This window comes from Dendropsophus ebraccatus, chromosome 6 (genome assembly GCF_027789765.1).
Source record: "Dendropsophus ebraccatus isolate aDenEbr1 chromosome 6, aDenEbr1.pat, whole genome shotgun sequence".
Lineage (NCBI taxonomy): Eukaryota > Metazoa > Chordata > Amphibia > Anura > Hylidae > Dendropsophus > Dendropsophus ebraccatus.
The window spans coordinates 116,019,590-116,044,077 of NC_091459.1; the positions used below are offsets into that span (position 1 = coordinate 116,019,590).

The following is a 24,488-nucleotide window of genomic DNA, read 5'->3' on the forward strand; positions in this document are numbered from 1 at the left end:
GTGTGTGAGGACCTTTACATTTAGCATATTCTTATTTTGGAGGCTTTACTGTTATTGATTTGTATCTTATTTGTCTTCAGATGCAGAAAGTGTAATCTCTGCAGTTTCTGTCCAGTCGGGGTCTGTAGATGGCGGTTCATACCTAAAGAAAAAAACCTGGGAGAGAAAGATGTCTATGCCAATGACCCTTGCGTTCTGCTACCTCTCATTACTGTGGGTTAGGGCATCAATCACACTTTCTGACCTCCTAAGGTAAGCGGCAAAACCGATTTTTGTTCAGTTTATTTTCTTATTTACATAAGTCTGAAAATATTTTGCCTGTGGCTTTGTTATTCTACACAACATATCATGTCACATCATTAGGGGTATTCTCATTTTTAGAACTTTCAGATTGGCACCGCTCAGCATCGCTGTGTCTCCCTCTGGGATTACACGTACCTCGTGTGTATGACCTCAGAAGGAGACACAGAAGCAGTCAGACCCCCCAGTGATCAGCTTATTATGCCCTTTGCTATGGATAAGAGATAACAAGCTGAGATGGGAATACACCTTCAGTTCTTCAGATGTAAAATGATTAAATGGGTTTTCCAATTGCTAAAAAGAGTTTTTGATTCCTCTTGAAACCTAATGTTAATCAACTTTGTAAATCGCTTACTATTGTGGAATTGGTCATGTTGTGCCATTTTCCCAGTGATGTCAGTCTCCATTCTTTATGGTCTTTCATTCATGGCATCGGGCGTGCATCACAGTGCAGTGTACTGGGTATACATCCCCTATTACATGAAGAGATGTGCGGCCAATGGCTGATGATTTTTCAGCTGACAAATGAATTTAAAGGGGTTGGCCACTTTATAGTAAAATTGTTCAGTATTAGTAAGTCTACTCACTGTACATACTGTCAGCAGCTCCCTGTGTACCTCATAGAGCTAAACTTTGATTCCTCTCCTTCAGGCTGTGCTGCTCTGCTCTATGGTGAATCTCTCCATAAGATGGCTGACATGGAGGAGCATGTGACCATGCCCCGCCCCCTGTGTCCTCGATAGGAATCAGCCATCTTATGGACAGAATCACTACAGAGCAGGGCAGCACAGTCTGGAGGAGGGAAGTCTGATTTTAGCTCTATGAGGTACACAGGGAGCTTCTGTCAGTATATACAGTGAACTATTTTACCATAAAGTGGCCAACCCCTTCAAAAATTTCTAAATGTTTGGTGCAGTGTTAGAATAGCTGTCTTTGTGCTGTGCCATGAATGAGAAATAAAGTTCCCATTGTGTTCGGGAAGCTATGTATGTAATGCTTGGATGTACTGGGTCCCCTAGAGATGCACGTTACATCTGGGCCCCAAATAGAATATTCAATTTTTTTCTGTTTTTAGAACAGAAAACAAAAACATTTTAAATCCCAGTTTCTATTTATTCAGATCAAATGGCTGTAGAGATACCTGTAACATGTACACAAAATAAGCAGCCTATGTATAGCATTGTGGAGTGTATAAAGGTTTGAGCGCCATAGTGTCTGTCATAATTCAGTGATGTTAAGACCATATTATGGATTTACATGTTATCATTAATTGGACAGGTTGGTTTTCTACCATCACATCCCATACTACAATCCTCAACAGTACTTTCCAGAGAAAATGAAACTGTATGGACGGGATATAAATATCTTTGAGATCCAGGTATGTGGCGTCAACCTTTAAATTATTTATGGGCTCTGATCGACCACTAAGGATTCTGTTTATGGAGTATATGGCCCTTTGATACCGCTTTGGCTTAAATGTACTATACTTAGCTCAGCCATCAGCCACATTTTTAAGTATTTTCTTATTCTAGAATGGATCTAAAATAAAAAGAATCAACTGTGCCAATGGCCTATTTATTAGTGTCTGTAGTTCCGATGCAAACCTATGAAAAACAACTACAAATACGTAATGTGTGAAGCCGGATCCAGCAGCAGTGTTACATCACTTTGTCTGCCTCTTCCTATTTTCGACCTACACACAACTGGATGTTCAGAGCATGCGTCAGGCACGTCTCCTAGCATAGTAGATTAAAAAAAAAAAGCCTAAAACATGAAACCTAACTATATTGACTTTTATAACAGGAAACTCAACTGATCCAGATAATACTATTAGAAATACTGCTATGAATAATGTTGCTCCTGTCAGCAACTTTTTGGTGAATTCTAATATTTTATGAGAGTAGATCTCTGTTGATTTGTCTTTTACATGAGTGACAAGCACTTTATGGAATATTCTTCTCTTTTATCCTAATGCTGTTTTATTTTATTCATTGACTGCACACATTTCTTGGAGGAACGCAAATGTCAGATATAGAAGTTAAAGTGGACCTGTCCTTATAACTTTCAAAGTCTAAATCAACAGTAGATGTGATATACAGCAAGTTTGCAATATACATTCATTATTTTTGCTGTTGTTATTATGCTGTAAAACAAAGCTGTACTTACCAGAAATCCAGGTCCAGTCTCCTGAAGGCAGATTTTCTGACTTGTGCTGGTTGAAAAAAAAAAAACAGACTAAACACAGGGATTCCGGCCAGTCACGGCTCAATGTGTCCATCAGCCACATGACTGCCTTCTCTCTGTTTTCTGACTGTTTTCTGTATTTTGAGAAAGAAAAGAGTAAGAAAACAGGAAGTGCCGTGTTCTCCTTGATAACTAAAAGATAAATAATGAATGTAAATTGCAAACTTGCTTTATATCACATCTACTGCTGATTTAGATTTTGAAAGTTATAACGACAGTGACACTTTAGGGGCCAATCAGTTTTCAATTCTTGGTTGTGTAAAAGAGCTGATCAGGGCTGGACTCTCCTCCCTTGATTGAGGGATGGAAGCAAAAAAAAAAACAGGAAAGCGTATAGGCAATTCCGGAAGACTTGGAAATATTGGAAAGGATAATTGTGCGGAGTGAAGTTTTTTTTTTTATTTTTGATATGTTCTCCCAGGCCGTGACATAGAGTATAGTGGGAGTGTTATGGATTCACCTCGAGTGCTGTCATACTGTCATATTGACTGTCTGTTCCAAATTAGAAAGTTTATAGTGCGCACTGAGAATCAAACACCCTGACACAGTAATGATTAGGGTATATTCACACGAACGGTCTCGCAGCGAGATTCTCGCTGCAAGTCCGGCAGGTCCTGGCAGTTCCCACAAACTATATACTCGCTGCGGTCTCGCTGCCTTAACCCCTTCTGCTCCCGGCCGGCTCCCCCGCTGTAAGCATACATTACCTCTCCTCGCTGCACAGGTCCGGCGTCCTGCTCTCCCATCTGGCCAATCAGTGGCTGAGGCTGGGCAACACACTGATTGGCCGGGCGGAAGAGCAGGACGCCGGACCCGTGCAGCGAGGAGAGGTAATGTATGCTTACAGCGAGGGAGCCGGCCGGGAGCAGAAGGGGTTAAGGGCGGCAGAATTACATAGTCGCTGCGGTTGTTCAGACCGCAGCGAGTATATAGTTTGTGGGAACTGCCAGGACCTGCCGGACTCGCAGCGAGAATCTCGCTGCGAGACCGTTCGTGTGAATATACCCTTAAGGTGGATCTCCTTTATTCAAAGATGGCAGCCAATTTATATAGTAATTATAATATATATTTTTTCACTTTAATTTGTACCTACAAAACATCTTTAAGATTAGTATAGTTAAATTGCACAGTTTACTTCACATATACGTCACATCTCTAATCAAATATAACACATATACTAGTAATATAAATGAGCTGTTCAATTAATACTGATATATTTGCTCTGTGTACAGTAGCTCTGAAGTGCCTTGTGAGTTGCAGCTGAATTGGACCTATGTTCTAATGGTCCTAAAGATCCTTTGTATACAGACCTGAGGTAGTCTATATGTATACACATCCCACAGATCGCTTCCAGACACAGTTTTGTCTGTACTATTTGTTTCATGGTTAAAGGGGTACTCCAGCGAAAAGCTTTTTCCCAGTAATTAAAACACAATGCAAAGTTATATAACTGTGTAATATGCTTCAATCACCTATCTGCCCCCCCTTCCCTATTTTCTTCTCCCTCAATCCCCCACAAGGAAGTGAAGTAAAGTAAACTCATTCTTACCCAATGACTGTTGACCCCAGGCTATGCTGTGAAGCCATTTTGTGACAATGACATCATCAAGAGGGAGGCGGGTCTAAGCCCTGTTTATCCAGCCTCCCTTTGTCAGATGACTCAGGTTGCTTAGCTCTGATTGGCTGAACAAGATGTAAGCCATCTAACAGTTTTACAGAGTCAGTTAGACAGGAGACAAAGTGAGACAATCATGGGAAAGCCCAAACCAGGAAGTAAAGAAAAAAAAAAGCCACCAACTGGAGTTTCAGGGACCTGCAAACAGCGGGAAAGACAGACTCCGGAGGATGGTAAATGTAAAAACTATGTTTATGATTGTTGTTTTTTTTTTTTTGTTTTTTTAATCAGTACTGGAGTACCCCTTTTAATAAGGTTTAAAAAAAAAAAAAGAGTCCGTCCAGTTCACCCTACAGAAACCGTAGTGTACAAAAACTGAAAGATTTGCGAACAATTACTAAACGATTAACCATGATTTTATGGTCAGCTCAAAAGATGTGATTGGCGACATACTGACGCGTTTTTGTTAGTTGTTTGATCGTTGCCTGCATATACACACCAAGATTATTGATTAAATTTGAACGATATAACGATTTTTTCGGCTGATAATCTTTCTGTGTAATATGGCCCTTACAGGCCTCTCTTTTGATTTGCAGTTACTTTTCGTGCGGAATTAAAAAGCATAAGACACAAACTGACCCATTTTGACCCATTAAACCTGTGAATACAGCACAAGCCCAGTCCTGTAGCAGCCTTATATGTCCTCTCCGCCAACATGAAAAGGACTTTTCATCTCCCCTCTGTAGTACCACTTCTCTGTACACACCCGCAGACTGGGGCTATTGCTTTTAACTTCCCCGAGGTCCCTCGCTTCTCTTTGGAGATTATTTGGCTTACATAAAACCTGGCGCTTTTATCCACACGTCTGATGTGCCTATATTTCTTTGGAGAAAGCAACGATTCTAGAAAGCATTCTGGTTTAGATTGTGAGCTGATGACATGCTGCTGTCATGGTATTGGTGCAACAGAACACACCTATGGGACTACTGTCTCATAGTCCTGGTATAGGACCGAAATGTGTGGGACAACTATCACAATTTGTGCGGAAAAGAAAACACAAACCAGACCACAAACCTTTATGAAATCCCCTTGAAATTGGTTGCACTCCCTCCCCCCCAAAAAAACAAACAAACAAACAAACAAACAAACAAACATCTATTGGTTGTGGACACCCCATAGATAATGAATTGAGCTCTACCTGATTGGACAATTTTACCATTATTTAGCCCATTAACACCTATTCTGTTTTGGATGGAGATGTGCAACAAATGTGTGTATGTATGTATATATATATATATATATATATATATATATATATATATATATATTCGATACTCTGGTGTTCCCAGGTTTTTGCCCACCCGGTGTACAATCTCCACTGTCTCCATGTCTCCATGTCTCCTGGTTCAGTTGATGAAAGGCTTAGAGATTGTGAAGCTATTCTTGAGTATGATCTAAGTGAAGTACAGATTTTAAAGGGCAATAAATCTGTGAAAAGAACCTTTTGAAGCCTTTCATGACAAATAAAAGTATATCCAGGTATTAAGCAACAAAAAGCCAATATAACCTCCTGAGCTATTTCCTACCTAATGGATGATAAATAAAGAGGAGCTGCTAACAAAAGAAACCTTTATGCCAGCCGATTCATCAACCAAAAACAGATGGTTGTAGACCTATATCTATGAAAGTGGATTTTGGTTGCAAATGCATTGTGTAACTTCGGACTTTGGATCTCATTGCAGGTGTGTGCATAGACAGCACAGCTCTGTTAAAGGGGTTAATAAGAACAGAGGATGTCCCCTATACTTAGAATCGGGATAACTAGCTTATCATAGGGGTCCAGCTGGCGGGGTCCATGCTGAACACAAGAATGGAGTTCAGTTGTCCCCCTAGTGAATAAACTGACATCATGCATGCTCGGCCTCTGATCTGTTCACTATAACTATGTGCACTGTCACTTAACCCTGTGGACAGTTGACCTTCTTTCATGTGATTTGAGGGGTATCACCCACTCATCAGCTAGTTTACCCTGTTGTGGGAACAGGGAGCAACCTTTATTACTCTAGATACCAGTGTCAATCGTGCCAGCAGTTAGACAGTCAGTGCACCCATAACATTTTCTCCCCGCCCCACAATCGGATAAAGTCCTCCATGACCGCCATAAAAAGACCACTGGAGTTTCACAGATATATATTGTATTGCATTGATCGGTAAGGGGACTAAAAACGTAAAAAAAAAAAATTATTAAAAAAAAAAAAAAAACATTTTCTCTGTGCATGTATAAATGTCTAGAATAATAAAATGTTTTTGATCCTTTGTGATGAATGTAGTATAATGCGGGGAGATCCCTCCTATGGCTGTTGGGCCCTGTTACATGGAGAAATAACGGCCGAATCAGGCTGATTCTGGCAATTATTGCTTTGTGTAGTAAATACAACGATCAGCCGAAGAAAATCATTGATTGCTGACGGCACATCGCTACGTGTAATAGTGATTCGCGTTTGTGCAGCCCTTGCATTTTACACTAAATGCAAGGGCGGAACGGGACATTGCTTACGATATCTGTGCAGCCCTTGCTGCCCAATAATCTGCCAGTGTAAAAGCTCTGTAAACAAGCGCCGATCTAGCAGATTGGCGCTCGTTTACTATTTACTCAAAAACCAACTCTGTCTCTAAATCGGATTCTTATTTTCATCAATATTTCCTCTTTACAATACGTCAACTTCAAGACCTGACTGATCCCTGGCTGCCTATATATCCCAACCCTGACAGACGCCATTGTCACCATATAATCCATGTTATGGCTGATGGGTATATAGTGCATTCGTTTGGCTTTGTTTGCTGACTAAGTGCACCGTCCATGTTGGTGCCATGGTTATGAACTCTTATCTGTGTGTGCTTTACCATAGTTCTTCCCAGCGGTCCGGGCAGATCGTGTCCCTGCTTATAAAGACGGCACTAAGCTATAAGATTATTATCCTTGTTAAATATTTACACCGGTATAAACAGAGGAATGCTTGAGAAAACATGCCAGGATGTTTGATGAAATGATACGCCAGCATAAAAGGATACCTGAAAGCCGTCCATATTCCTGAATCCCTGTCATTTGCACAGTAACCGGACACCCGTGCCCTGTGCCCACGTCCAGACACCGCAGCTCACATGACATTAGACCTCATGTTTGTTCTCCAGCTGTGGGAAATGTGTGTGACCAGGGATCTGTCAGCATCGGGAACACGGCCGCTGTTTGCTGGCCAACATATCGCCTCTAAATGAGTGATCCCGCCTACTCCATGTTTTAATGTATTTGCCTTTAAAACAAAGGATCAGGCGTATTATTTTTCTTCAAGTGAAAGTGGGAATTTCTTCAGTGTATGAGGCTCTTCTGGAATTATTGAGAAAGTTGAATACTCTTAAAGGGGCATTGTCGCTTCAAGAAACTTTTTACATGTTAAAAGTTTTAATCAGTTAGTGCACAGACCCCCACTGATCCCTAGATAAAGAAAGTCTATGGGACCCTCTTCTATATAGGAACATCACGTCTGACCCCTATCTCCACTGACGTCTCTGTCGGTGGAGTGTTGGGAGAGCCCCATACACTTTATATTGCACTGTGGTAGTATAAAGTGTTTCTGGACAAAACGGACTGATCTGTGGGGTCTTGACACACTGCATTCACGCCAGTGTGTAGTGCGGCACCAATCAGCTGATCGGCATGGGTTCTGGGTGTCTGCACCTAACCCATCACTGAATGATGAGATATCCTGTGTACGGTCCATTTTGCCTGGAAAACCTCTTTAAGGGATCAGGGACGCTGCAAAATCCTGTACAAAGATTCTTAACAGTTCCCCTGATATGGTACTGTACAGGCCCTGTCTGCTGCTGGTATGTACAGATATATTCCCCTAGGATCAGTGTATCCTTGTCCTATATATTCTGCATCCAGTGGAACTTACCACCAACCTAGTATATCAGTTTTGTCTGCGTTTCTTTATAGTGTCGCTGTTATTTGAAAAAACATTTGATGTGTCACAAAGACATTTCAAAAGTTTTAATAGTTTTGGGTGTTCTGACCCCCACTGACCTCTAAGCTAAGCTGGGAGAAGCATGCAGCTGAATGCTTCTCTCTTTGGTTTGCTACAGGAGGTTGATTCTGTAGTAAGCCTATTACTATGCCATGTGGGCAGTTTCTGTCTGCACAGCACTTAGGAACCAGAAAGAAGGGACTGCTGCAGGGACTGGACACTCGGGAGAACTGCAGCGGCAGGGGATCTGTCTGGGTAAGTATACTTTATTATTCTTAGGGCCCTATTCCACCGGACGATTATCGTTCAGATTATCATTAAATTGTTCGAATCTAAACGATAATCGTTCGGTTGAAATGCAGTTAACGATTAACGACCGAACGAGAAATCGTTGATTGCTTTATAAGACCTGGACCTATTTTTATCATTGCTCGTTTGCAAATCGTTCGCATTGAATAAGACGTCTTTCGGTCGTTCGCAGTAGATACGAACGTTATAGCGAAGAAATGGCAAAGAAAATACGATTGCAAATACGATCATAAGTAACGATTATCGTTCCATGGAAATGAGTGAATGTTTTCAGGTCTTTCAAAATAGCGGTCGATTGAGATTGAGAGGCAACAGTCCTTGGGAAATGGTCAGCAGAAAAAGAGCCTATGTCAATGGCTGGATGAAAAGGATATTCACTTACATGCTATATGTCCCTGCCAATAAGAGGCCAGCTACAGTAATAGAGGTATATAATGGAATTTCAATATAAACTATTTATGTAGCTCCTTTTTAGATTGTACACTGAACAGTTTTGTTCATTATATTACCGTTTACCCGCAATATCACCCAAATGATCTATAAATCTAACGTATCTAAAAAATCTGTTCACTTCTTATCTGCCAACCTGCAGTATAATCAGCAGAAGAGAAGTGGTGTGAAGGCCGGACAGTGTATCACCAGGGATGTCATCCAGGAGAATGCACCACTAGGAGGCCTCAGCTGTACTTTCTATCCATTGCTTGTACACATGGGTGGATAGCTGTCACTGAACAACCTGTATGATTTGTGGCTGAGGACATAAATTACATTAGTCCTCCCACACAGGAGTCGTAGAAACTTTTCCCTGAGCAAAAATACTTTCTGTACCTATGAATTGTTTGGTCCTATTCGATTATTAGTTGTTTGGTGGTACGTGTTGCCAACCGCATTCAGGTTTGTTTTTTAAGGTCAGCCCCCATGTAGACCCAGCCTTTAGATTATAGGATTGCCTTCTTTTTCCTGCAATAATCCTGTACCAGGAATTTGTAGGGGTGAGGTTTTGGCTGAAATAAGCCTTTCTCCAGGCCCGAGGTTTCTTAATTCTACACAGATATTGAGTGAATAAAGAGCTTTTGCAGACTTAGGGCTCTATTCCACCGGACAATTATCGTTCAGATTATTGTTTAATTGTTCGAATCTAAACGATAATCGTTCGGTTAAAATGCAGTTAACGATTAACGACCGAACGAGAAATCGTTGATCACTTTATAAGACCTGGACCTATTTTTATCGTTGCTCGTTCGCAAAACGTTCGCATTGAATAAGACGTCGTTCGGTCGTTCGCAGTAGATACGAACACAATAGCGAAGAAATAGCGAAGAAAAACGATCGCAAATACGATCATAACTAACGATTATTGTTCCATGGAAATGAGTGAACGTTTTCAGGTCTTTCGCAATAGCAGTCGTTTGAGATCGTTAACGATTATGCGAACGATAATCGTCCGGTGAAATAGGGCCCTTAGGACCTTCCACAGGGAGGTGGGTATAAGAGCGACTGCAAAGTGTTTGTGTGACTTCCTCTGAAGGACACAGTGCATGCAGACATTACAAAAAATTTTTACAGGATTGTGGTTCAAACTTTTTATGGAAATAATTTTTATCGTTTTATAACAAGTAAGGGCCCTATTACACGGAGCGATAATCAGCCAAATCTGGCCGATTATCGTTCAGTATAATAGAGACCTAAAATCATCAGCCACCAACTATGCATCACTATGTGTTTTACGTGCAAACTGCAGTAGGAGCCCTGAAGCGTGGATGGGTAATGTATACTGTTTGGGCAAGGACTGCAAGGACATCAGTAACGATGTCCATGCAGCCCTTGCTAAACGATTATCAGGCTGTTTAATAGGCCCAGTAAACAAGCTCCAATCTAGCAGATCGGGGCTCGTTTACAGTATTCATTGGGCCCCCATAGGACCCTAACACGAATAAAGAGTTACAAACAGCATCAACGTGTCAGTGTAAATATGACAGTATACAATAAACATAAAGACATGAGATAGGTCGGATATTGGTAAATAACAACACACAGATACACGCGGTTAACCAAAAGAGATAAGTGTATGGTGGTTTAAGCTAAACATATCACATGGATTCATCTATATAGGGGAGATATGTTCTATAAGGCAGTGGCCATCCTAATCATCCTTCTGAAATCTGCTATTTATCCATGGGGACCAAGTTAGAACAAAGGACTTAGTGGTACCCAGGCCATAGGAGATATATTTTTCTGTAAGATAAATGTTTACCAGCATAGGTAGGATGCTAGAGAAAGTAGGATGCTCAAGTTGTTTCCATTGTTTTGCAATAAGTAGATCCGGGCAGCCCATAGAAGATACCGGCAGTCTGCTGCCGCTGCTCCTATTGCACAGGGCGATGGCAGCAGACCACTGCTTTCGTGATCGTTGATTTTTTAACATGTTAAAAGACGACAATCAGCGGACATTGTGCATGTCGCCTGATTGTTGTCTTCTATGACACGAGACGATTGGCCGATATCGACCGAATACGGCCAATAATCGTTTTTTGTAATAGGGGCTTTAGTATTTAGTAGCTCTTTCAGAAACTGTGCGATTGGAGACCAGTAGCCAGTGATCCTCGGGCATTTCCAGAGAATGTGAAGCAACAAGCCAGTACTGCAGTTCCGCCAGCATAAAGGGGTTGTGAGAGAGGTATATTTTTGAGTTTTGCAGTGTATAGTCTCGTATAGAGTAGTCTCGTTTTTAATGCTGGTTTCACACATGGTAGTTTTTCATATAAGTGCTGCAATGGCCAAAACCAGAAGTGGGTTTAAAGTAATGGGTAAAATAAAGTAAGCCCTTGTATGCCTCCTACCTGCCCGATCCACTCCTGGCTTTGGCTCAAAAACTACTGTAGGAGTTTTTCCAAAAGTTCTGTTGAAATGAATGGAGCTTAATTGCAAACCGCATCTGAACTGGAGACGAGTTGTGTTGTCTCTAAAAGAAAGTGGCCATGTTTTTGAAGCACTGGATAACCCCTTTAAAGGATTTGCTCCTAATGTGTTAGGACAATTACAAGACACTTTCAGTTTAACGGACCATAATTCAGTGGTGCTACACAATATCAGGCAGGGTTTTAGTATTATCACTGGTTGGTTTACTTTATGGTTGGGATCTGTACGTACATGAACATAGAACAGTCATATTGGTGGGTCTGGATTTTCCAGTTCTTTCATGAACGACTTATTCTTGGACAGTTCATTGAACCATCAACACAGTCATTATTTTCCCAGAAGAGAACAGTCTGGTTTTACACATATTGTGAGCCAGACTTGTGGAACCAGCAGAGGTAGTTCTATCTGTAGTTGATATGGCATACACCCCTGGGCGATGAAAATATAATACCTGAGGAAAATGAATATAGGCTTATAAAAACATGGCAGCTTTCTTCCAGAAACAGCACCTCTCCTGTCTTTTAGTTAGGGTGTGGGTTTCGCAGCTCATTTCCATTGGAAATAAATGGAGCTGAATTGTAATTCTGCACACAGGGGTGGTGATGTGTTTTTTCTAATCCTGGATACCCTCTTGAATGAAAGCTTATCTTCACTTTCCTGCTGCTTAAACAACAAGTCATTGGGGTGGCTAATGGAGATCTGTCAGTTAAGGCTGGTGCGGTGACAAGAAGCTGCCAAGGCCTGCCACCAAGACTTTTGGTTCAAGCTGTTTTAAAGGGGAGTCTAACCTGCTGACAGCTCCCTTGTGGGCACGGGGCGCTGAAGATAAAGGTATTTCTCTTACTTTTAGCCTCAGAGCCGTTCCTGTGCTGTTGTGCCTGGTAAGCCGTTAGAAGTACTGGTGGCGTGGCTACCGCCCCTCCGAGCTTCGATTTGGCTGGCCTCCTCCATTGAAAATCATTGGTGGGGGGGCATGTTCAGCCAGTAGGTGGAGGTGGTTTACAGTCCCATTGCAGTTTTGGGGCACCTTGTAGAAGCCTGTATTTCTTGTCATTAAATGCACTGTTCTCCAGCAACTTGGTTGTTGCCAGAACTTTATCTTAAGGGTGCATTCACACCTACCGGATCAGCTGCGGATCCAGTGCCATTCATTCCTATAGAGCACATACTTGCAGCGGGATTGACATTCCGCTGTGAGTATGCGCTTTAACCCCCTGCCGCCTGCAGCCCCGCCGCCCGCCGCCGAGAGCATACATTTCCTGCTCTGGCGACGTGGCTGCATGTCAGGCTCCCGGTTCTGGTCCACAGCGGATCTCGCGTGAAATCTGCTGCACTTTGTTACAGCACAGTATACATTGTACTCTCTGTAGTGGTGTCTGTTGGGGCAGCATGTTATGATTTTATATCTACAATGTAACGTGCAGTTTTTTTATCAGAAAAACAAAGATCAGATCTTTATTAAATATATCAGACCCTTGAAGGAGGCTTTTTTTTTTTTTGAAGGCTTGTCCATCAGATCAGTGGAGGTCTGACATCCATCACCCTGCCCACGGCTCTTATTGCAGCTTAGCTCTTATTCACTTCAATGGGAACTGCGCGGCAGTAACCCAGCATGGGCATGACACAATGTTTCAGCAACGGAATCCTCCACTGCACAACTGGGTCCAAGGGGCGCAGGTCCAGGTAAAAACAGCAGGGCAAAATAGTGGTCAGACACTTGAGAAAGGGATCGGTGCGTTGTGACGTTTTTTAATAAATTTTTAGTACTTTATTTTGCCTTGCTTTTTTTTACCTGGACCTGCACCCGTTGGACCCAGTTGTAGAGTGGAGGATTCTGTGGCTGTTACTCTCCCGTTGTGGTTGCCTGGGAGGGGCTGCGGTTCATATACCTGTTGTGGTCGAGTGTTGTACCTTGTATTGGCACAACACCATCAGGTGAGAATCTCCTTTTTGTCTTTTTCCTGATGCCCTTCTGTCTGATTTCTACACTATAGAGCGATGTTCATTTTTTATATTACTACACAATGTTTGCCACCGCCTGTACTGTATATGGGCACCATGGCTCTCCAGCAGGGGTATTAGGTGTTGGATCCCCAGCAATCACATTTGATGACCATCAATGAAAAGAAGTCCCAGAAAACCATTTGTCTTTATAGCATCCAGCACAATACTAAAGGTTGCACTGTCTAACAAGACTTAGTAAGTATTTGGAATGTTTTTGAGACATGTTAAAAATGTAGAATAGCCTGTTTTTCTATTATTGTGATTGCAGTGATCTCTGCGGTATTCATTGTACCTTTAATTCCTTTCTCTAAAGACCAGCCCAGTTCTTAGGTGTTTTCCATTAAGACGTTCATCAGTTGCTAAGATGATTTCCTTTCTTGGTTTGACTCGCTAAGCACATAGGAATAACAGCAAGCAGCGGTTATTGTGTAGGGATCTTTCTATGTTTGTTTCATATCCGTAGTAGGGATCAGTGCTGGACTGTAAGATGGGTATGCTGCTTAGACCATTTTATGGCTGCCGTGGGCACTAGGGGCCCTCATCCCTGTAAGAAGGTACTGAGTAACTCCACCCACTGGACTCCTAAGCTCAGATAAATAAATGACAACTGGGTGTATTTAAAGGTTACTTTTTAAATCAGTAAGTTTGCTTTAGTGGTGACTGCTGCCTGCAGTCGTGCTTAGTGTCTTCTAGTCAGAGTTTTGGCTCACTCGGCTAGAGAATATAATCTGCCGGCAGTCACCAGCTGGCATCTCTCCCTTGACATAGATACACATGAGTTTCTGTGCCACGTTGTGAACATGCCCTTGGAAAGCCCACTGTCAGCATGGGCGAGGCTCTCGCTTTTCCATAGTAGCAGGAAGTAGGTGTTTGGAAAGCTCATTGTCCTCAGCTTTTACTTGGGAGTAATCTCTTGTGAAACAGAAACTCTAGCTTGTCCTTACCTGTCCTAGGTATGACCTAATCGAGAACACAAAACCCGGCTATATTTTGTGAGATTTCTATAAAAGATTTTTTCCCAGCATTCCAAGGGCTGTTTTCTACTTTCAACTCAACTCCCCTCTAAGTAAGAAAGGGGGGGGGGGGGCGTTATGTATAAAGAACATAGTAAAGTTTACTGTATAGTCCCACCAGCTTATTTATCTACAATCAATAAGATTGTCTGTTTGCTCTTCTTAAAGGGGAGGACAAAAAGCTTAAGAGTTTTTGTTCTTTCAATTAGAAAGCAGAAGTTGTTCATTGAAAAGTCTGACAATTCCCTGTAGATATTATGCAACCTGCTCAGATTGTCTCCTTGGGTCAAAGCAGCTGCAATGTGGAAGAGATGAATCAGACACAATACAGTACAGGAGATCCGATGTTATAAAAGGGGACGTCCATTTGATTAATTCTGATTCTAGTCTTACGCTTCCCATTCAGCTTGTAAGACTTGGTTCACACACTGTTGTCTGGGACTTATTTTGAGACATAAAAAGCTAAAAAGCAGCATTTATCTATCCTTTTCAATTGTATTGAATTCAATGGGAAAATGAATAGCAGTCCATGTGTGGTTAAATTATATGCCTTTAATTACTACTGATGGAAAAATAAGTGCAAGAGATTGCTTTGGTACCATTTTCATAAAAAATAAAAATCAGTTTTAGAAATGTATTTTTGGTAGTTTACATAAAAAAATGTTAATTTGCAAATTGCATAATAAAAAATTTGCTGATGGACAAAAAAAAAAGTCTGTCTCTAAAAATGTTGTAAATGTCAGGAAAAAAACCCCACCTCGATAGCATGTCATCCATATTGACAGACCGTGCATGGACGTATGAATTCCCCCCTAAAAATGAGTCTCAAAATACTTAGTATGCACATAACTTAACAGTATATTCATGTAATCCGCAGCATGTAAGCAGCAAGTGTCGCTGCATTAAAGGGGTTATCCTGTGAAAATCTTTTCCTTTCAAATCAAGTCTTCAAATCCCAAGTCTTCCCATACTTATCAGCTGCTGTATGTCCTGCAGGAATAGTTGTTTTCTTTTCAGTCTGACGCAGTGCTCTCTGCTATCATCTCTCTATATATAACTTTTTGAAACCAGTTGATTTAAAAAAAATAAATCACTGGATAACCCCTTTAATGTGTCAGATAAATCTCTGTGTAAAAGCACCATAAGTTACAAAACCTACATCCAAACTGGAGACAGAGTGGCGCTGTCTCTGGAACAAAGTGGCCATATTTTTGTATTGCTGGATAACCCCCTTTAAATCTTTACTCAGTGCAACTTCTAATATTGCTTTGTAATATAACTGTATTTAAAAGTACGGTGTGTGTGTGTGTGTGTGTGTGTGTGTGTGTGTGTGTGTGTGTGTGTGTGTGTGTGTGTGGTTTTTTTTGCGTATTAGAAAGTTTTATTAATTTTCAGTTCTACAGAAAAAGAAAAGGAAAAAACAGTGGACAACATGTCCATATAATTGGCACAAATGACACAGAGTAACTAAGAGACATCTTTTATATACTAATTGCGTTTGAATCCACACCGATAAAAGAGAAAGTAAAATAGTACCGTAAGGAGCCATCCTAGTGGGGCCCCTAAGGGCGACATTTACACTATATAGTATACACTACTCCAAATCATTCGGAAACAGAAATGAAGTTATTTACAAAAGGGGCGCTCTCTGTATCACAGCAGAAAGGACTGCACCATCATGGACCTCAATGGAGAAGAAAAAGAAACTCACTGAGACTCTTCAATGATGAGGAAACAAGAACTTTAAAAAGAATAGTAGAAAGAAAACATGGAGAGGGAATATGTTGAGAGACATTAGAGATTAGAGCACTGTTGCACAGGGCACTGTTAAACTTTATGGAGGAGGGGAGAGAGCAACATGGTGGCATCCAGTGTATAGGCTGTGGATGGCAGGAAAAGGCCAGGTGGTGATACACCCAGGGGGGAAAACATTGCGTTTCTATAAGAATCTGAGGATTTAAAAAGCAGCCACTAACTTCATGTAGCAGTGTATTTTTTTCACCGCCTCCGGGGTAATGGAGATAGGATCCTCCATATGGTGAATGTGGGTGACTTCTGCAGTCCTCCAAGGTGGGAGGGTCAGGGGATCTCCACTGTCGGGGCACAGCTGCTTTTATACCCAAAGAAGATGGTGCACAAGTGATATATATATATTTCTATAAGCAGGACTAAGCCTTTTGGAATAAAAAAAAAAAAAAAAAAAAAGAGTACTGCTTCTGGGGTATTGCAATAAAAACGTTTGATGTCTTTGGCACAATTTTTTTTTTTTTTTTGTGACAGGTATGCTTTAATATAAAAAATAAAAAAAAAGACTATGGCGGTGCGTAGGGCCCAAAACTTTTGTACCTTGGGAGCCATATAAAACTCAAAAATGGAGGATAGACATTAGGGGGGGATTTACGAAGGGTACGCCAGGCAGAAGGTGTAGATTCGCCCCCTTCTCACGTACGTCCCACTCGCTGGAAGCAGGTGCAGATTTGGTACAAGAGGCATACACCTCTTAGTGAATCCTGCCACGAAAAAGGGGACGGGGCCTAATATTTGTACGCCGGTCTACATAAATCCCCCCCTAAAGGTTTACAACTTATCCCCTGGTCATAGGATAAGGGGAGAAGTGTATGATGACAGTAGGTCCGACTGCTGCGACACCTCCCCTTCCCTTAGGATAATCCCCCAGTGCCCCCTGCTGAAGCGGAGAAGCATTAGTACATGCACTGCACCACTGTTCCCTTCTGTTGTCTGTGAGCGGACAGAGATCTCCCAGTACAGCCCTGATATATATTTGCTTGTTAAATGTAGCACACTGTTATTATACCATTTACACGCTACCTGTTTTCAGGTTAGGAGTTGTCTGTAATATTTTCAGTGTTGCAACCTGCAGTCTTGCGATGGTCACGTTCCAATACAATGTGATACAGAGACCATTTTACAAGGATTTCCTGACGGCCCATTCACTTCTATTGGAGTGTGACTCAAATGGGAAGAAATTGGGCAACGTGAATTCGGCCACCTGCCAATCATGTCATGTGACTTTGATATTTGTACAGAAGTTCTGTTTGCGCAATTGTGTGGCTAGGAAGCTGATTGTCCATCGAGTGCATCAGGTCTATTGGCTCCACCTGGTTGTTGACCTGCCCTCTCACTGCAGTGGTTTACATTGTTTCCAGTGGACCCATTAGTCGTAACTATCCGCCAATACTGGCAGACAGTCTCTCTAGTAAATGCAGCACAGCAGATATTTTGTTATTAACTGTACCCATCATTGAAAAGCTGCGGATTATACGGCGTGGATGGAGATTATACATATCAGCACTAGGTGTAACTTGTTTTCTGAGCTCCTAACATGACAGATACCTGAATCTGTGTTTTATAAGTTTCTTCTTAGAATAAGAACTGATTTGTCTTGAGAGTATTTCCCTAGAATAACATCATTGTAATCTGCAGCCTCTATGGCTCTTCTGGCTATTCTTCTCCTAGCATGGACATAGTGTGAAGCAAACATACTCATAGGCGTTACTGACTAAGTGCCCTATTACACGGGACGATTATCGTGCGAAAAATCGTTAAATCGTCCGAATGTAAGCAATAATCATTCTGTGTAATTGCAGGGAACGATCAAAAAATCGTTCATATGTCATTGATCGTTTATTTAGATCTGAACCTAAAATTATCGTTAATTGTTCGCTAATCGTTCGCTGTAATTCCACGTGCATTCGCTTAAGTTCCGCGTTTTTTCACTAATCGTTCAGTGTAATAGCACATTGTCCATTGTTTTTCTGGGATCAGAAGGAATAAACGATCATAGTAACGATCATAACAATTATCGTTCTGTGTAATATGGCGAACGACTTCAGGTTAACGATAAACAATCTAGTTTGCGATCGTTTATCGTTAGTCGTTAATCGTTAAAAATCGCTCAGTGTAATATGACCCTAAGGTTAGGTAATCCCTGTTTCCTATCTGGCGCCTCATAGGCTGAAATGGGGCATAGTATTGACCATGGCACGCCAAAGTTGCTCTTTGACATAGTTGCATAGGATGAAAAAGTGCTGCATGCAACATTTTTTTGTTCTGGCACAACCATGCTAGATGGAAACCATGGGATGGATAGATAGATGGGACCCACCACAGGCACACATATTAGGGCCCTATTACACGAGATGATTATTGTGCGAAAAATCGTTATATCGTTTGAATTTAAACGATAATCATTCTGTGTAATTGCAGGAAACAATTGTAAAATCGTTTGTATGTCGTTAATCGTTGATTTAGATCTGAACCTAAAATTATTGTTAATCGTTTGCTAATCGTTCACTGTAATTCCACATTCATTCGCTCAAGTTTCGCATTTGTTCACTAATCGTTCAGTGTAATTGCACATTGTTCATTATTTTGCTGGCATCAGAAGGAATAATCGATCATAGTAACGATAGCAATAAAAATCATAACTAACAACCATCGTTCTGTGTAATATGGTGAACGATTTCAGGTTAACAATAAACCATCTCGTTTGCAATAGTTTATCGTTAGTTGTTAATCAATAAAAATCGCTCCGTGTAATAGGACCCTTAGGCTTTTACACAATCTGTTTGCTCAGGTCCTGGACATCCAGGAAACTAGATCACGTGCAATGTATATCAAAGGAGGATACTGATGGTTTGTCTCCATACCCCTCCATGCACCACCACATTCTACATTCAGATAGAAGCGACAGGCCTTGCGAACAAGGGATTGTGGCTTCACCCAGTGTAAAAACAGCTGACAACTGGGTGTAAATTATATGTAACATAGATTTATGTTATTTTGAATTCTTTGATTCTTTTCTTTGCAGAACTTTCCAGAGCACCACAAGATCCTGGAGCTTTCCAAAGAGCTGGGGACCTTATTGGCTTTAGCTCCGTTTCCTCCTATCACAGAGACCTGCTACTACCATCCTAATGTTCTCTGTATGAAGTATCTGATGGAGGTTAATCTACCAGGTATCGGTTACTTTGTTTTCAAATGTTTTGTTTTCTAACTTAAAACATGACCTCCACTTCATATGTGACATAGTTGACATTTAGGAGTCTGGGAAAGCTAGGTGACAACTGTCGTTTGTTTTTTGTGTTTTTTTTTTTTTTTTTTTGCCAAAATCGATAGCCTAGGCGATTTTGAGAAACTTTCTAATTGGGTTTATTAGGCAAATATGCCATTATATGCATGCAAAAAGACATTTTCCCCAGGTCCCCCTCTCCCTCCTCTCTCTCATTCACTGTTCATTATCAGGAAATCTCGACTCTTTTACATCAGTTGAGCCCTGTGTAACCTATGGAGAGGGGAGGGGGGAGGAGGGAGATTAGTCGCCAGCAGAGAGCAGAGAACAAAGAATTGCACACCAGGACCTGTGTGAAAGCTGGTATTCAGAGGTCAGAGAGGTCAGTGCTGACTGTCAGAGTAGAGAGCCCGGTGATGTAGCTGTAAATTAACTCTTTGTTGTTCTGTTTTGGTGCCTCATCTCCCTCCACCCCTCCCCTCTCCATAAGAGAACCATGAAGACAAGGGGGAGAGCTTCAAACTGCATTTTCATGATAAAAATTCATTTTTCGGCTAATAAACCCAATTACAAAGTTTCTTCAAATGTCCTGTACTATGGATTTCTGCAAAAAAAAATTTAAACGACAGTGACACTTTAAAGAAGAGAATATTATGTATTATTAGTATTAGGGAGAAATGCTCTTAAATATATCTCCATGTGACCCGTAGACGATGCAGGGTTTAGGGGTATATACGGCAATCATGGTTACATCTACACCTGTATACGTAACCCTAAAGGTGGCCATACACCTTCAATAAATGACAGCCAAATGATCGTCCAGCCGTCAGTTCTCTCTCCAGTACACAGAAAGTATCGGATGTATGGGGACCATAAGAGAGGTTTCTTTTTAGCATATTACAGGAGCATTTGACTGCAGGTTTAATGAAGCAGCCACAAGGATTTATTTTCCTAACTATTATTTATACAAGTATTAGTGTAATTATGGCTACACACACTCGATCAGAGAAAATCCAATCCTTGCGTGGTAGAATAGTAAATAAAGAATGAAGCATAAGCCTAAAAAGTTATGTTTTATTGGATATACTTTAAAAATACGTGATAAACCAAAAACAATTATTTACAATATTTTACAACAATCACCAGAAATATCCAGCGATGGGTTTTATAGCATTCTTCACATGCATTATGTACTGATACTGCTCCCTTACATTACATAGTGTCCACATGCCCAGATCTACCTGGTGGGACATCATCCTAATGGTCGCCTGAACGATGGCACAGTGAGTACAGTACGATGCAGCACTTACGCTTCGTCACATACATCCTAATCATTGGTGTTTTAAACATGCCATATGTTGTGTGATGTGATGTGGTTTTCTTTAATACACATAAACTTCACAACCTTTAACCTTACTGCCCCTGATGACGTAACCGACATTGGTACTGAAACGCTTTGGTAAAGGTGGTTCTATACTCTCCTTGAATTAGTCTTAACTGGAGCATTATGTTTTTTGACTATTAGGCTGGGTTCACACTGCGTTTTTAGTATACGTTTAGCGGATCCGTTTTTTTTAACGGACAAAAAAAAAGTGTCAGCAACGTTTTTGTGTCCGTCAAAAAAAAAAACGGATCCCTTTTGATCCGTTTTTTTTATAATGGAAGTCAATGGAAAAATGGATCAAAACGGATGCACACAAATGCATCCACTTTTGCAATCCGTTTTTTTTTCTTCAAAAAACGGATGAAAAGAACGGATTGCAAAAACGCAGTGTGAACCCAGCCTTAGGAGTATTTCTTTGTATTGGCATAATTTGGCTGTCGTGTTTAAATATTGGAATTGAGATCTGTGGACATATACAGACTGTTCCTATACATGACAAGACAGACTGACCATAGCTGGATATTTCTGGAGATTGTTGTAAAATATTGTAAATAATTGTTTTTGCATTATCACATATTTTTAATGTATATCCAATAAAACATAACTTTCTAGGCTTATCCTTCATTCTTTATTTACTATTTATTATTTATTTAATAATTGTTCTTTTACCATATATAAAAGATAATCCATCCAAAATACTCTTACCCCAAACCCCACCCCTCACTTTCCCATCTGCCAAGGAGAGAAAAACAAATAAATAAGTAGCCCTTTCTAACACAATTTTCCCAGTTAACTATACTAGGAATTTAGGGGGCCATCCATGTCCTACCTACTAACAGCCTGGCATAAAATTGCATCCAAAGAACCTTCCTTTTTTCTCTTTAGAAGCCCTTTGTGGTGTCCCCCAGTATCCCTCACTTGGTGTTAAACAGCAGTTTCTACTTAATCAGAGATTTTATTAAATACCTGTAACCAGAATTCTTTCAAGTCTTCACAAAACCAGATCGTATGAGCGAATCCTGCCTCTCTTACGCCACATCCTGGATATTTATCCTCTTCCCATTTTTTTAATTTTAAACAAAAAAAAAGCTTGGACTGTAATACAACTAATGCGGAATATTGGAGTGGATTATCCAGTGATCCCCTGCAGAAGACACCTTCATCATATAACCCACCACTGTAGCCCATTGGTTTTCATCTATTTTAATGTGGTTTTTACATTTTAATTTACTTTTAATTCCAATATCTTGATCTTCCATGAAATGCATATAGATTATTGAAATACATCTGCCAAGTAGTTGTTGAGCAAAATCTAACATTCCCGCCACTCTCATCACGCTCTTTAATAATTTCCACGTCCTTACCAAGGATCTCACCATTACCCATTCTTTCCAATCACCCTCCTCCAATCTTCCTGATTCCAGCAACTGGAATATATCCATTGACCCATGATCTATACTAGATGATCGAACAGTGCTTATGCTCAGGTTTGTACGAACTCGAACCATCTGTATTTGACTCCCGCAGTCTTCCCGTTCCGTTGGGAAGGTGGAGACAGCCTGAGTCCCGCCTGGAAAACAGGAATACAACCTATGGCCCAGACTGTATTCCTGTTTTCCAGGTGGGACTCGGACTGTCTCCACCTTCCCTACGGAACAGGAAGACGAATACCGATGGTTCGAGTTCGTACGAACCTGAACATCAGCGCTGTGTGATCATCTCTAATCTATACTACTACTCAGCACCTTATAGAGGTCATTTTGTTTCCAATTGATAAACCAAAAACTACTTGGTAAATAATTATTCATATCTGGAACCCCCAATCCTCATAGCTGGAACGCATAATCCTTCCAATTTCACTCCTTTGTCCCCCCCCCCCCCCACATTAATGCATTTAGCGCAACATTCATTTATTTTTAAATACTCTCCTTTAATCCAAATAGGTGCAGCACTAAACAAGTACAACAATTTGGGCAAGCAGACAGTTTTTGTTGTTATCCTATCCACCTTTGATATCAATAATTTTTGCCAAATTTCTATTCTTTTCTCCATGGGTAACGGTTACGTTATTGTTCAGGTCATTAAATTGCTCAATGCTCCTTGAAACTTGGTAACAAAAGTCTTCCCCCTCTCACAGACTACATAAGGGAGGAAATGACAAGGCATGGTCTAGGTACATTAATACAGATTTGGACCAATTTATTTTCCCACTTCTTGCACCATCATCATAATTCTTGGAATGGCTATACTCAGGTTCTTCAAATATAGAAGCCGGCCATCAGCTTAAAGATATCCTCTCCCCACCACCCTTCAACCTGGGGATCTGCCAAAGCTTCTATTTCAAGGGCGAAGAGTAGAGGGGAGAGGAGACAACCCTGCCTTGTGCCACGACTTCTACTGTTCAGATTGACCATGACCAAGACATTATCATAAAGCCACAGAGATTTATGCTGCTGTAAATTCAGGTTATCTAAGTGTACCTAAACTTTTCTACAATTTATGACATATCAAGTTGTGATCAGTGGGGGTCCTGCTGCTGACCCCCACCTATTGCTAGAGTGGGGGGAGTATTAGTATTCACCTTTTCAATAGGCAGTGTCACTGTCAGGGTCCATTGGCAAGGGAAATACTTACGCCCAATTTTGTAGAGGGACACTATAATGTAGACATTTAAAGGAAAAATTCTCCAAAAATTTTAGTTCATGCAGAAAATGCATGTAGTATTTAAGGTAACATGGCAAAACTGTAAAAAAAAAAATCTTTAAAGTGACTCTGTACCCACTTTCCCCCCTCCCCAACTACTTATACCTACTTGTAGCTCATATAAAATCCATTCTTCTAGTATGTTTGTGGACGCTGGTAGAGTTTTCATTCGGGTGAAAAAAGAAGTTTACTTGTGGAGATGTTGTGTCTAAGAGGCGGGGCCGAGAGCCTTCGTGCCCATGTGAAGCGCCGCCTCTGTGGTCCCGGTCTGCGTCTCCCCCTCCTCTCGTTCCGCCCTTTGTCTGCCCTCACTAGTGAAGTTGCTTTCTTGCGCCTGCGCCGTGAAAACCCCCGGCGCCGTTTCCGTGATGTGAGAGGTCAGCGCCCCCTCGTTGCTTATGCTGTTTATGTCCCTTCTATCCTCAGCGTCCCAGCGCATGCGCAGTAGAGCGACGTAGCGCACGTATCCTGCGCGGGATACGTGCGCTACGGCGCTCTACTGTGAATGCGCTGCGACGCTGAGGATAGAAAGGACGTAAACAGCGTAAGCGGGGGGCGTGGTGGACAAAGACTGACATGGGAGGCGGGACAGGAACATGGGGAGGCGGATTACAAACACATTGGAGGTGGGCCACGCAGAAGCGCGTTGCCCACACAGGGTGTGGACACTGGGCGTGGACCTCTCACGTCACGGAAACGGCGCCAGGGGTCTCGACGCACGGCGCAGGCGCAAGAAAACAACTTCAGTAGTGAGGGCGGACAAAGGGCAGAACGAGAGGAAGGAGAGACGCAGACCGGGACCTCAGAGGCGGCGCTTCACCTGGGCATGAAGGCTCTCGGCCCCGCCTCTTAGACACAAGTAAACTTCTTTTTTCACCCGAACGAAAACTCTACCAGCGTCCACAAACATACTAGAAGAATGGACTTCACATGAGCTACA

General features: G+C 41.5%; 1 protein-coding gene across 1 annotated transcript in view; it reads left to right on the forward strand.

The window, feature by feature from the left end:
- The window catches only part of TAF1B (TATA-box binding protein associated factor, RNA polymerase I subunit B), a 64,486-nt gene that overhangs the window by 16,803 nt on the left and 23,195 nt on the right, over positions 1–24,488 (forward strand). Inside the window, exons 7-9 of the mRNA XM_069973972.1 lie at positions 81–252; positions 1,579–1,678; positions 19,261–19,408. Coding sequence (XP_069830073.1) covers positions 81–252; positions 1,579–1,678; positions 19,261–19,408 — 420 coding nt within the window. The remainder of the gene's footprint in view (positions 1–80; positions 253–1,578; positions 1,679–19,260; positions 19,409–24,488) is intronic.